The 13,947-nt window shown below is 37.6% G+C and overlaps 1 protein-coding gene across 1 annotated transcript in view; it reads left to right on the top strand.

Annotated features, from left to right (window-relative positions):
• The window catches only part of ORC5 (origin recognition complex subunit 5), an 84,255-nt gene extending 72,735 nt beyond the window's left edge, over nucleotides 1-11,520 (top strand). Inside the window, exons 13-14 of the mRNA XM_047753141.1 lie at nucleotides 2,526-2,638; nucleotides 10,976-11,520. Of these exons, the coding sequence (XP_047609097.1) occupies nucleotides 2,526-2,638; nucleotides 10,976-11,021 (159 nt within the window). The 3' untranslated portion in view covers nucleotides 11,022-11,520. The remainder of the gene's footprint in view (nucleotides 1-2,525; nucleotides 2,639-10,975) is intronic.
• Nucleotides 11,521-13,947: the final 2,427 nt, after the last annotated feature.

Below are 13,947 nucleotides of genomic sequence, written 5' to 3'. Positions count from 1 at the left end.
ATGAAAAGTCTCAGAAGTAAAGCCTTTTTTTTTTTTTCTTTCTTAAAGCCTTTACTTTTGAGACTTTTTTTTTGACTTTTGAGAATGAAAAAAATACTGCAGTTCAGCTCAATAAAGGGCAAGAAATGAATGAGAAACATTAGGAGGACAAATAGAAAAGCTGACATAATCGTATAAATAACCATTTAGAATATCATTACAATAAAAGCAAATGGAGTATATTTGCTTTTAGGCAAAGGTAAAGATTGTCACACTAGCTACAAAAAGAAAATATCAGTATATGTTGTTTATGTCTAAAGTTAAAATATAAAACTAAAAGTAAAATGATGAAAAATAACATAAGAAAAAAGATAACCACCTCAAAGAATGTGGATGTAGGTATATTAGAAAAAACACACTGTAGGGTAAGATAAATGCCTTATTGAAAAAAAGGACCATTAGATAATAATGAAAAGGTTTCATTTACCAGCAGAAATTTAAATGTCTACATTAAATAACATAGACTCAAAGATAAAAGCAAAAACTAAAAATTACAAAGAAAAGGACAGACTTATCATAATGGGAGAATTTTAGCACCTCTCTCAATTTCTATAGTTCAAGTAGGTAAATAATGACGTATGTAAGGATTTCACTAACACAAATAAGCTTGATCTAATAAAAATAGAATAGCATACAATAGCTGCAACATACATAACTATTCAACACATAGAAGATCTATAAAACATTTTAAGGCATAACCTAATTTGTGATATTGAGTTAGAAATTAAAGTCTTAGCCTTTTGAATGCAGAGCTTCATATTTTGATGTGTTGATACCAAATGTCTTACTAATTGAAAAAATGCTTCGTATTTACTAAATATAGCATTTTCTATATATGAAATACTGTGGTATCTACTCATCTGTTCATTTAAAAAATGTTGGTAGGAGTTCCCATTGTGGCTCAGCAGGTTAAGAATCAACTAGTGTCATGAGGATGTGGGTTCGATCCCTGGCCTTTTTTCAGTGAGGTAAGGATATGGCTTTGCCTCAAGCTGTGGTGTAGGTTGCCGATGGAGCTCAGATCCCACTGTGGCTGTGGTGTAGGCTGGCAGCTGCAACTTTGATTCAGCCCCTAGCCTGGGCACTTCCATGTGAAGTAGATACAGCCCTAATTAGAAAAAAATATATATATATATTGGTAAAGTGATGACAGCTGACTGAACACTGCATAACAGTTTTCCCTTTAAAATTGTGATGGAAGGAGTCCCGCTGTGGCACACTGGGTTAAGAATCCGACTGTGATGGCTTGGTTTGCTACAGAGGCTTGGGTTTAATCCCTGGCCTGACATAGTGGATTAAGGATCTGGCATAGGTCACAGCTGCAGTTTGGATTCAATCCCTGGCCTGGGAGCTTTCCATATGCCGCAGGTGCAGCCGAAAAATATTGTAATGGGAAACATAGCAGAGTCTGTGTAGCATAATAGGGTTAGCATGAACTCTAAGTCTAAATTCTTACTGAGCCAGTTAATACCAGTTCTGGGACCTGAGGAAAATCACTAAGGCTCATCTGTAAAATGAGAATAATAACGTCCACCTTCTAGGATCATGAGGAATAAATGAGATACGGTATATAAGTACTTGGTACCAGCAAATCACAATTACTACGATTGTTTTTATTACTCAGAATGTTTACTGCATATGCAAAGTATTGGTCACAAAATAAGTGAGGATTCTTAATTCCTAAGATATAGGATTAGGTATTATGGGTATTATAACTCTTACCTCTTAAATTGCTGCTGGCAGTTACAGATCACCAAGTCTCCAGATCTTTTCTTCTTGCCATTGCTGGCCTCTTTTCTCTTGGCATGTAGAAGATAGAATGAGAAATTAAAAGAAGAGAATGGGCAAAGAATTTCAGCTCTTGGGTCAGCTGTCTTTCTCGGATTTCAGAGCACTTAATACTTTTGTTGGCATTATGAATGTGAAGTTATTTTGTGTTTTGATTTTGACCTGTCCAAATGCACTTATAATTTTGCCACTATTACACCTCCTGGCAGTGCCTAAACTACCTAATTGGTAGTCAGTTTTAAAGCAAGACAAAGCCCATGTCTGAAGGGTATGTTCTTATCTCTTGTTCAGTCAGCTTCCCAACTCTGAAAAAGGTATACTGCTACATTTTAACTGCTCAGTTCTCAAGGGAGTGCGCATTTGATATTCTGAGGTATTTGGATGGAAGCTTCATAAAATTTTTATTATGTAGAGAAGGAATGTACTTTGTTTATAGTTTTTAAAGTTAGCAGTCATCTGTGTGAGTTATTAATGAAACAAATCTATCTCTAGTGGATTCTTTAAAGATTGATTGTTAATTAACTAGGACTTTGAGCATACGTATAAGTTTGTATATACAAATTTCAAAATAGTCATGTTCTTTGCAGATGTTCTTGTGAACTCAGTTATATATCTTTATCAAAGGAACTAAAAATGTTTAAACAAGGACATCGTGCTTATTAAACAGTTTTCTCATAAAGATGCTTTCTTATTTTTAGATTACCTCTTTAGTGACCCTTCAGCTGTTAACCCTGGTTGGCCATGATGATCAACTTGATGGACCAAAATACAAATGCACAGTATCTCTAGACTTCATCAGAGCTGTTGCTAGGTAAGCATAGAATAATTGTTAATGTAAAATGTCTTGAATTATATAAATGATACATTAAATATAAAAATTTGTCTTCTTCCTAATGTAACATCATTAGCCATTTCAGCAAGGAAGGTTCATGTAAGTGCCAAGAATGAATAAGTTTCACTATAGAATGAAACCCTCTCATCACATTTACAAATGACCTAAAATTGGGAGAATTAGCTAACATGTTATATGGCAAAAATAAAGATTCTGAAAGACCTTGACAGATTGGAATAATTGTCCTATAGTAGCAAGGTAAGATTAATGGATAGTTGACTCTAAATTCGTATTTACTGTAGTGTGTACAGAAGTTGAAATACAGTTACGCCTGAAACTTATATAATGTCATAAAATGATGTTATCGCAGTTAAAAAAAAAAGCTCATATGTACTAAAACACAGTGGAAGAGACCTTGTATTTTAGATGACTACAAGGTTTTAAAAATCTTGGTGTCTCATTCAAGGGACGTAATAAGTGTACTGTGTTACCACAGGCAGATCAAATCTGGTGTGCTGTGTGCTGTGTTTGGAGTTTTAAGACAGGGGATTGGCAAATGCGTACGTGCTGAGGGGACAGGAGGAGAGGAGTCGAATGAGGAATGGTGTCACATCCTTGAGTGAGGGGCGAGGTGTGAGAGAAAAGCCTTAGGAAGGATCCAGTAACCACCTCAGGTACCTCAGGGACTGTCACGTGCGAAATGGATGAGACTAATTCTCAGTAATTCTAGAGCATTAGAAATTCTATAGAAGAAAGTATGTCTGTCAAAATCAGAGCTATCTGAAAATGTAATGAGTTTCCTCATGGAGAGGAGGTATACTTGCCTTTATGGAAAATGTTCCAACCATTATGTCTGCAGCTGGATAACAATCTGTCAGGATTCATAGTAGAAGAGGTAATGCGTGGGTGGTCTGGTAGGTGGAACAAGATAACCCATAAGACAGTGCTTTCCCAGCCTTTTCAAATATGAAGATTCCCTTTTAATATCCTTTTAAAATTAATCATGAATATATGTACATATATTTCAAAATTAATAATATATAGGCATGGAACATGATTTATTCACCTGAAACCAGTGCTTGACATGGGTATGGATTTGCAGATCTCCTCTGATGAATTTTACAACTACTTGGAGTTCCTGAGGCCCACAGGTTGGCAGTCCTGTCCTGAAGTCTTTTCTGAATTAAAAGTTTTCTGATATGGAGTTCCCCGGTGGTCTAACAGTTCAGGATCCTGCATTGTCACTGTTGTGGCACAGGTTCAGTATCTGGCCTGAGAACTTGCACATGCTGCGGATGCAGTCAAAAAAGAAAAAAAGTTCTGTGATGTTATAATGAAGGTATTTGACAAATTTCGATAGCATGTAGACGCTGAAACTTGAAATGAGGGTTTTGAAATGTGTTATGGTGAAACTGAACAAATTACACAGAGGAAATTGAGCAGAAACATTTTTGGAATGTATTCAATATGACCATAAAGCAGTAATTTTCTTTTTCTAAACAGTAGTATTAAAAGCTCTCTATCTTAAGAGCCTCTGAAAGGCATGCCTTTTGAATGAGGCGTCTTTACTTCAGGCATTTTATCTTTACTCTGTACGCGGAGTTGTGCCCCATCATGATCACGTAGACAACAGTGGTTGTGAACGTCCCACAGGAGGATTGTGCAGCAGATCAAACTGACCTGGGTGTTACAATGCACAGCATCAGTGATAGCAGACACATCCAGAAGGGTGCACTTCCATCCACCTCAGAAGGGAGCAGGAGTTGTAGGCTTGGAGTTTGGACATAGAGCTAGGAAACTCTGTCACTTACTTTGTTAAGTGTTTTCTCTACTTTTCCTTACTTTCCATAGGTAGGGTCCAAAGAATGATCACCTTCTTTCCACATCTGCCCTCGTCCACCCTCTCATCCCCATGATGTTTTACACTTGTTTTGTGCTGATTTAACCTGTCGTCATTGCCCTTCCTCCCCTATTCTGTCTTTCCCTAATTTGCTTCCTCATTATCTTAATGAAAACTTGATTCTTACCTGGAGATATTATTCCCCTAGAGTTAATCTCCGGCAGCAGCCTCTGTTTTCTCAAACCTCAATCTCTCAGGGTTGGATCCTCTTTAAGTACCTTCCTTTCTTCTTGTTGCCACTTGTAGATTGTTACTTCCCCACAATTTCTTATGAAAATGTGGGTTTCTTTGAGATTCTTGCAATCTGGCTCTATTTCACTCTTCTCCTAATGACAGATTATCTTTTACCAGCCTCTTAGCCATTCTTCCTCATGTATTGAACAGTTGAGCACATGGTTCATAGGTTTCTTTTCAGCCTAGATTCTTGATTCTATTCAAACCACAAATCCTAACGTCTATATTCACTCTGTTCAACATTCACTGTTTCACAGGACAAAAATTCATCAGTTGAGAATGCCTTCAACTACATACATTGATGCCCATCTTCTCTCTTTCCTTTTGCAGTAGTTTGGAGTCCCTCTTTGTGTCTAGGGCGAGTCTTCCACTTCTGCTTTGAATTCCATCTCCTCCCTTTGCTGAAACCTTTTTCAGTCCTCATGCTATTTCTTCTCTCAGTGGCACCTAATACTGTTGACCATGCTCGCTCGTGCATGCGCGCTCTCTCTCAAAACTCTCTTCTCCTAGAGCCCATGATTCCTTTTCATCTTTATTCTTTGGCTGTTTCTTCACAAGCTCATTTGCGAGCTTATCCTGTCCACCTGACCTTCAAATGTAGCTGATCCTTTTCTCTCCCATATTATATTTTCTTCCTAGGCAATTTTAGCTTTACCCTTGACTTCAACAGCCATCTATATCCTAATCTTACTCCCCAGTTTTTAAAGGCCAGACCTTTTTTCTAAGATTCTTGACCCTTATTGGATGTTTCCCACCTATATCAATATATTTCCAAAACTGAACTCAGGAATTCTTCCCTGTTTCTGCCTGCCAACAAAAACAGTGATCAACTTTCCTCCAGCATTCCCCAGTTCAGTGATTAGCACTGCAGTCTGTCATGTTGCCCAGGCCTGAAACCTGGGAGTCATTCTTGACATGTTCCACTCCTGCACTCCCCGTATCTAAGTATTAGTCCTTTTGAGCCTGTCAAGTCCCTCCTCTATACCTCAGCTTCATTTACTTTTATCATCTGTACTGTTACCCCTCTAGATGAAGCCATCATCATCATCTCTTTAATTGATCTTCTGTCAACTCTTATCCCCTTATAAATTGTTGTCTACACTATAGCCAGAATGATGTTAGCAATTTTAATGTCACCCTTCTACTTAAAAGTCTTCAGTAGTTTCCCATAACTCTTGGGATTAAAAAATAGAATCTTTAAAGTAGCCTACAAGGCCCCAGTGATCTGGCCCTTGCCTTTATGCCCAGTCAGACCTGCCAAACATGTCTTCTCCACTAGGTATTTTCACTTTAACCACTCTGGCTTTTAACAATTCTTCATATTCACCATTCTTTGCATATGCAGCACTTTCCAACTCTTCCTTTCCTTTATCTAGCACACTGCTGCCTAACCTTTAGATTTCAGTTTAAATGTATTCCTTGAAGAAACCATCTCAGACATACTATGGCTCTCCTCAGCCCCCTCTCCACACATACATACCATTCAGTTATTCAGTCCCCATGTCTTCTGAGGCTTGTTGTTTTACTTGAGTAATTTTTTTTTAATTTTTAAAATTTAAAAAAATTCTTTTGTCTTTTTGTCTTTCTAGGGCCGCACCCACGGCACATGGAGGTTCCCAGGCTAGGGGTCGAATTAGAGTTCTAGCTGCCGCCCTATGCCACAGCCACAGCAATGCCAGATCTGAGCTGCGTCTGTAACCTACACCACAGCTTACAGCAATGCTAGATCCTTAACCCACTGAGCGAGGCCAGGGATGGAACCCGCAACCTCATGGTTCCTAGCCGGATTCATTTCCACTGCGCCTCAATGGGGACTCCATTAAATAATTAATTCAATAATTAGAACTCATCTTTCTTCCTACAGTGTAAGTCCGTGAAGCTTCAAGTAGACACTGTGTGTCAGTTGCTGTTTTTCCTCAAAGCTATCACAGTGCTTTAAACTTAAACCGCTAAATGTACAAAATACTGCATTTTAAAAATCGTGATTACCAGTAAAACTTTAGATGAAAAGGGAACAATTGTGGACTTGTCTGTGGGTGCAGCAAGAAGAAGGGATCTACTGATGCAGTTTCATGCCAAATTGAGGTTTGGTGGAGATGAGAGATCCCAAGAATGTAGCCCTAGTTCCAGACACTTGTGGCAGAGAATGTACAGTTAGATCACAGGACACAACCTGAACATCCCAAATAAGGGACTAGATCAGTAATTTATTATATATTGTTAAAAAAAAATCCATTATGCAGTTATTTAAAATTGTAATATTAAAGAATAAAAACATAGGAGAATACTCATGATATGAGCTTATGTGGATAAAAGAGTGATACAAAAAGTTGTGTATGCAAGAAAAGTATAAAAACCTAAGGGAAGGGAGTAATGGTCAAAATTGTTAGTTCCTGCCAAGAAATCAGGCAGAGTCCATCTGATTTAATGATAAAGCAGTCATTTGTTGTAACTTTATCAGAAACACTTTCAGGGATACAGTAGGGTGAAGTCAGGTTATAGTGCATTAAGTAGTGCTTATAAGAAAGTTGATGTAGCAAATAGAATGCTTTTTATTCACTTTATCATGTTGCCTGTTAAAATCACTACGCTAAGTTTTGGGGGTAGAGTGAGAAGTGTAACAGATCTGTATCCTATCCTCATGAGCCTGTATTCTATAATATTTTTGCTGTAAAGAAGAAGAAAGGATTGTTACCTGCTAAACATGTTGTGGGGTCATGTGTGGGATTATTATTTTTTTAATATTTGAGGTTTTTTTTGTTTTTTTGTTTTTTGCTTTTTAGGGCCACACTTGCAGCATGTGGAAGTTCTCAGGCTAGGGGTTGAATCAGAGCTACGGCTGCCAGCCTACACTACAGCCAAAGCAACACAGGATCTGAGCTGCATCTGCAACCTACACCACAGCTTACGGCGACACTGGATCCCTGGCCCACTGAGCGAGGCCGGGGATGAAACCTGCATCCTCATGGATACTAGTCAGATTCGTTTCTGCTGCACCACAATGGAAAGTCCCAGATTTGAGCATATTTAAATGGTGATGGAAATGGACTTGCAATGAGGGAGAGTTAATGATATAAGAGAGAGATATTAAGTTAAAGCAGAGTCCTTAAAATGTTATATAAACATGGGATTTAGAAACATGAACTAAAGAAATAACCCTAGATGAGAGAGGGATTGAGAGGAAAAAGTGGATTTAGATGTAACTGAATTTGGAGATTTGGTGGCAAGAAGTTGAAAGAAGTCTGATATGATGTCTTCTATGTTGCCTGTAAAGGAGGAGACAAAGTTGAGACTAAGGACAGAAGTACTAGCAGTTTGAGAATAATAGGGATATTTGAAATTGCTGCTATGGGGAATGGAAAAAAGTGCTGAGAGGGAAAGCAACTTGCTGGGAGTGTTGAGGGCCCAGTTGACGTTCCTGACCTTGAATTTACAGTGGCACCAATCTGTGAAACTTGTGATCTCCAGCATCATTCCATATGCTGGGTACTGGGACAGCAAAGGGGTGTAATTGAAATCACATAGGATTGGGGTTTTGCCAGCTGAATTCAGTGGATGCTAGCAAGTGAATGCTTGAAGTGACAAACCATGGAGTCTAAGCTAGGAAGGAAGAAAAGCTGGTAGAGGGCTAATAGTTCAGTTCCTGGCACAGAATTCTCTCAGTATTTATTTATAGATCTGGAAAAAGTGAAAAGGTTTATGAACTGATTGTTGCAAGGTGTTCCAGATCACTTGAAGGGAGAGACTGGGGATCAGAGTGGACTGTCTGAATTTGTATTTAGAGGTGGACCATTTCTGAATGTGACCATGAGAGTAGAAGGCCATTGGAGGTAAGAAATCACCAAGGCTGAGGCAGATCTTGGGTTGGAGAGGAAGACTGAACTGGGTACTGCATTGTTCACTGACTAAGAGGTGGTGACACAGGGATAAAGGTTGGTTAGTGGAGTGGTCTGAGGAAAAGCTTCTTGCACAAGGATACCAACCCCACCTGACAGGACTGCTTGGGCTATGGTAGAGTCTAATAATCTCATTAGAAATTCTGGGCTGAAGAGGAGGCTAGGTCCTTCAGGAAGAGCCAACTTTCAGTTGAGTCTAAAAGAGAAAAAAAAAATTATGGAGGAGATTCTATAAAGCAAGTTTTATTGCACAAACTGTTCAGCACTAGTAGTCCCTACTGCTACCAAGTCACAGTATTTTCATTTGTTTTATATTCTAGTACTAGTCTTTTATGCAAACATTTCTTTTCAGCTATCACAACATAGTTGCAATTCTCTGTTCTTTCCCCTCTTAATATTGTAGTTATGGTTTCGTATTGATCATTTTATGTGGCTTTGTAATTGTCTATCAAATAATGCCCTTTAGTCCCACTCGTGGTGGAATTTTGTTCCACTCGTAACTTCTTTTAAACTTCTTCTTTTCCACTCAATGCTAAAAATAAAATAAATAAATAAATAAAACTTAAGTTCGCTATACCTTGTCACTTTAGGTTTATAACCTTAAGACCAAGAGTCATAGTGGGAGAGTTCCCATTGTGGCTCAGCAGTAACGAAACTAACCAGTATCCATGAGGACTTGGATTTGATTTCTGGCATTGCTCAGTGGGTTAAGGATCCAGCATTGCCATGAGCTGTGGTATAGGCCGCAGATGTGGCTTGGATCCATTGTTGTCTGGCTATGGCATAGCTCTGATTCGAACCCCTAGCCTGGGAAGTTCCATGTGCCTCAGGTATGGCCCTAAAAAGACCAAAAAAAAAAAAAAAAGTCATACTGGGGAAATATGCCTGAAGGGATATACAAATTCTCCTTTTTGCCTATGATAAAAATAGCCTATGTCTGTCCTTTTAAGATCCTCTAAAAACAATTTTTCAACCAATCATGAAAAATCCTTTCATAATTTTTAAAAATTATTTGTTAGTGATACCTTGTTACTAGTCATTGGGGGCGGGAGGGTGTTTCTAGAGTTGAATGAAAGGAAAACACATAAAAATAAATAGCTCTATGATATAACAACTGTACCTTTTGTGTCTTTATACCTGAGATTTTTTTTTTAATTTTAGTAACTATCTTTAATTGTTTTATTACTGCTAATGATAACAGGATTGTTTTAGCAGTGTTTTTAGACAATTTGGAAAGTTTTAGTATTCTTCAGATAGGCACTGTTGTACTGAAACAAAATAGTCTTCATTCCAACATTAGGTACAATAGCCATAGCATCTCATTTGAGCTATTTTAAAATGTGTTTTCATAAGCAATGTCTATGGTTCCTTATTCCAAATTTTAAAAAATATTTGCTATGTCAGTCATTTGCTTAGAAACTTTTTTAGAAAGTGTATTACAAAATGATAGACAAAAACACTAATTGATGATGGTTTAATAAATAAGAGCATGCAATTAGTGAATCTTTAAAAGGCTATTCTTACATGGATGATTATTTTTGCAGAATTGAATACTTTAAGGCTTTAATTTTATACTTATTGCTAGATCATTATATCTAATTATTTTGACCATTTATTCAAATAATAAACCTCCAAATCTGAATATTTATAGTGAAGAATGAGTTGGGAGAAAAGAAAATAATTACATGTCTCTGTCTCCTGCTATTTTATTCTGCCTGCCATCAGAGTACAAAAATAAACATTCACATCGTCTGTTTGTTGTATTGTATTCTTGGATCGTACAGATTTAGTTACAATACACACACAGGTCAGCCAGTGTTAAAAGACTGAAAAGAATGAAAACTACAAATGAGGACAGATGAGCTATGCATTATATAATGATAAAACAGGTGTTTTGGAAGATAAACAATGTTCAAAAGCAAAAAAAGATTTAAATACTTCTGCATTTCTAATTACTTTATTCTGGGTATTAGACCAAAAGAAAATAGCTTTCAAGTGAAATCCAAACTTTCTGTAGTACAATTGAAATACAGAATGTTCAGTAGTTCTAATTTTGTTCCCTTTTTTTAGAAAAGCAAACTTTATGCATTGGGGAAAAAACTTTTTAAAGAAACTCTGTTCCTAGTAATATTTTTAAAAATTAATGTCTATTCTATTGTGACAGCATTATAGGATTGTTTAGCATTAATTTTGAATTATTTTTCATGTGCTTCTCGGAATCATACATACAAAGCTGAGCAATCTAGGGAACAAGGATGCTAACATATTATCTGTTTTTGTTTATAGGACGGTGAACTTTGACATAATAAAATACTTGTATGATTTCTTGTGAAAACAAGCTTCAAAGCCATATGGACACTGTGACAGTGACTGAGCCAAGCTGTGTTCATCCAGCAACTCAGCTGGCCAGGGAGAGGAGTTCTTTGGCTCTATTGGATTTGTCCAGACAGGTGCTGGCCCAGCATGGAATCTGATGAAAATACTCTGATTGGTCTGGGTGAATGTGAGCAGAAGACTATTTACCAGGGACCCTGGAGTATTTGGAAGGAACGTGTTAATTATAAACAGCAGGGTTTGAGCACAATCTGTTCTACTCTTAATGATGTTATCTTAACACTGAAATTGCCTGAAACCCATTTACTTAGGACTACATTTTGCTCTGTGAACTATCCCCTGCGCTTTGAATGTGCCAGCAGCCCTTGTATATAAGCCCAGTCTTTTCACTTCCTCTCCACAGGAGCCTCTGCAGTCGCTTGCCAAAGCAGATTTTCCTAAGGCCACGGCTTTAAAAGATGATAGTTGCAAAATATAAATAGAAGTTGTTTTTTTTTTTTAAAAATGCAAGTTTGTATATGCTTATCTTTCACCTTGATTTTTCAAAAGGCCAGGTAGTTTGATCAGAGGTAGGGCAACTTTCCATCTCTAAGCCTACTTGATAACTGTGGTATGCTTAGGTGAGGTTTATCTGGTCACTCTTGCAGTTAACCACCCAGCCTAGCTTTTTAATCTGCATGATGGCTTTCTTTTTAAAAATCATAGTCCTTTAATAGTTCCACAATAAAAATTTTTCTTGCTGTATCAGTTATGAACCTTGAGTCCCATTTCCTTATCTATTCATGTTTTTGAAGAAGTTTTCTGTTAGCATTTAAATACTTGAAAATTGTTTTGAGCAGATTTAAACTGCTTAATTACAGAGTCTAGTTTAGATTTCAGTTGCAATTTATTCTTTTTTTTTTTTTTTGAAGAAAAATTCTTACAATGAGCACTCCCAGATAGGAAACCTTTTAATGTAGTGATTGATGTTTTCTGTATCAAAACAAGTGAGTGTCTACTTGCATTTATTTAGAGATACTAAGTAGAGGGAGAAGGAATGAAATTCCTTTTTGCCTCCCTACCTAAGACAGCAAGGAGCACCCTCACCCTCTGTCCCTTGTCCTATGAAAGATGGTGAAATTGTGTTTTCCACAAGATGTTTGGAGAAGCCAGGACCATGGAAAAACCATATACATTGCAAATTCAGGCTCACGTTTCTTGCACATAGAAAACCATGTATCATTCAAGTGGAAAGAAATTTGAGTAGCTGATTCAAGGAAGAGCAGTGCCATTTGGGGGCATTTTCAGCCCCTCAAAGTTTGCTATAAAAGTGGCAGGTCTGCTGTGCAGCCTTCTAGGATAACCTGGAACCAATCTGCATTTTGAGAAAAGAGCTCTGTAATACGCATGGGAAAAGAGATTGTCAATAATAGGGAACTAGGGAAGACAGAAAGGAGGCAAGTTTTCTTGTAAGTGACTCTCCATGCTTCCTCACTGCTGGAAGCCTGTCCGCCTGCCCAGCACCTTGCTTATCTTGTACTGCCCCACATGGTCCTACCAGCCCCATGTGTGGCTTCTCTGCAAAACATCTTGTAACCAGATTTTCCCTGCCTCTGGGCCATCAGAACTTTATGTTTTGTAATTTACTTACTAATGGCTTGCTAAATGACTCACTAACTAATTTGATTAATTTATTTAAACGAAGACTAACAGAGCTTAATATGGATATTAGCATTTTAACAAGGGTCATCTGCAAATGAATTTTCTAATTGGAAGATATAAATCTCCAATTACAGGAGAGAATCTAATGATGAGAATTATGCTGGCTGGTGGGCCAGACATTGCCGTTAAGAGGAGGTGCTTAAATTATACTCGGCATCTATTCTACTTAGATCTAAAAATGATTTAGGTGGTAGAAGAACAAAGTTACCAAGCTCTGGGTTTTTAGTTTTTTTTATACGTGGGTAATCCTCCAATTTAAAACCATCTTTCAGTTACCATGACTCAGATATAAGTGACGACCTTATTCCCCTCTTACTTTCAAGTCAGTTTCAATTCCTAAATCAATCTTAATTGCTGAAGCATTTCCTTCACCCTGAAATATCTTTGGAAGGGATGCTGATCCAACAAGCCTCATTTCTTTAAGCCCTAAAAAGTCAAAAAGAGGTTAGGTTTCTAGAGCAGCAGTTAAGGGTTAGGGCTCTGGAGTCAGACTACCTTGATCAAATACTGGCTGTATCCCTGGGAGCTGTGTGACTTTAGGCAAATTGTTGAATCTTTCTGTTCCTCTCTTTTCTCACCTATACCTTGGAAAGTGGAACTTCCCTCATGGAGTTGTTTAGAGAATTAAGTAAATTGATATATCTAAGGTGGTAAATCTCAACTAGAGGCAGTTTTGCCCATTAGGGAATATTTATCAATTTCTAGAGATGTTTATGGATGTCATACTGGGTGTGGGTGGAGTCTGGGAGAGCGGGGGCTTGAGATGCTCCTAAACATCCTGAATGCATGTCGCACAACAGAGTTATCTGGTCCAAAATGTCAGTAGAACCAAGGTTGAGAAACCCTGCTCTAAATAAGGTTCTTGACACATTGTAACTGCTCAGTAAATTAGCCATTATTATTATTATCATGAAATATTTCTGGCCTAGAAAAAGAGTAAGTGAGGGAATGTGGGAACATTCCAAGTAAAAAGTGAGGAGGTATTCTCTTACCTAACCATGTCTAAGAGACATATTTCTTGTTGAAAATTTTCAGATTATTCAAATGGACACAATACTTTGGATTTTTATTTTTAGAACTGAAGGATTTTCTACTGGGTTTTGTATCACATGCAGATTTCATTACTTATTTTTCAGGATCTTGTTGAATAGTCAAAAGCAAAAGCTGAGAATGGTCAAATCAGAGCGCAGGTGACTGAGAAAATTACATTATTTGCCCTCAAG

The sequence above is a fragment of the Phacochoerus africanus genome, chromosome 11, assembly GCF_016906955.1.
Source record: "Phacochoerus africanus isolate WHEZ1 chromosome 11, ROS_Pafr_v1, whole genome shotgun sequence".
NCBI classification, from domain to species: Eukaryota; Metazoa; Chordata; class Mammalia; order Artiodactyla; family Suidae; genus Phacochoerus; species Phacochoerus africanus.
The sequence above is the reverse complement of the archived record's forward strand: the minus strand, read 5'-3'. Positions and strand labels throughout refer to the sequence as shown.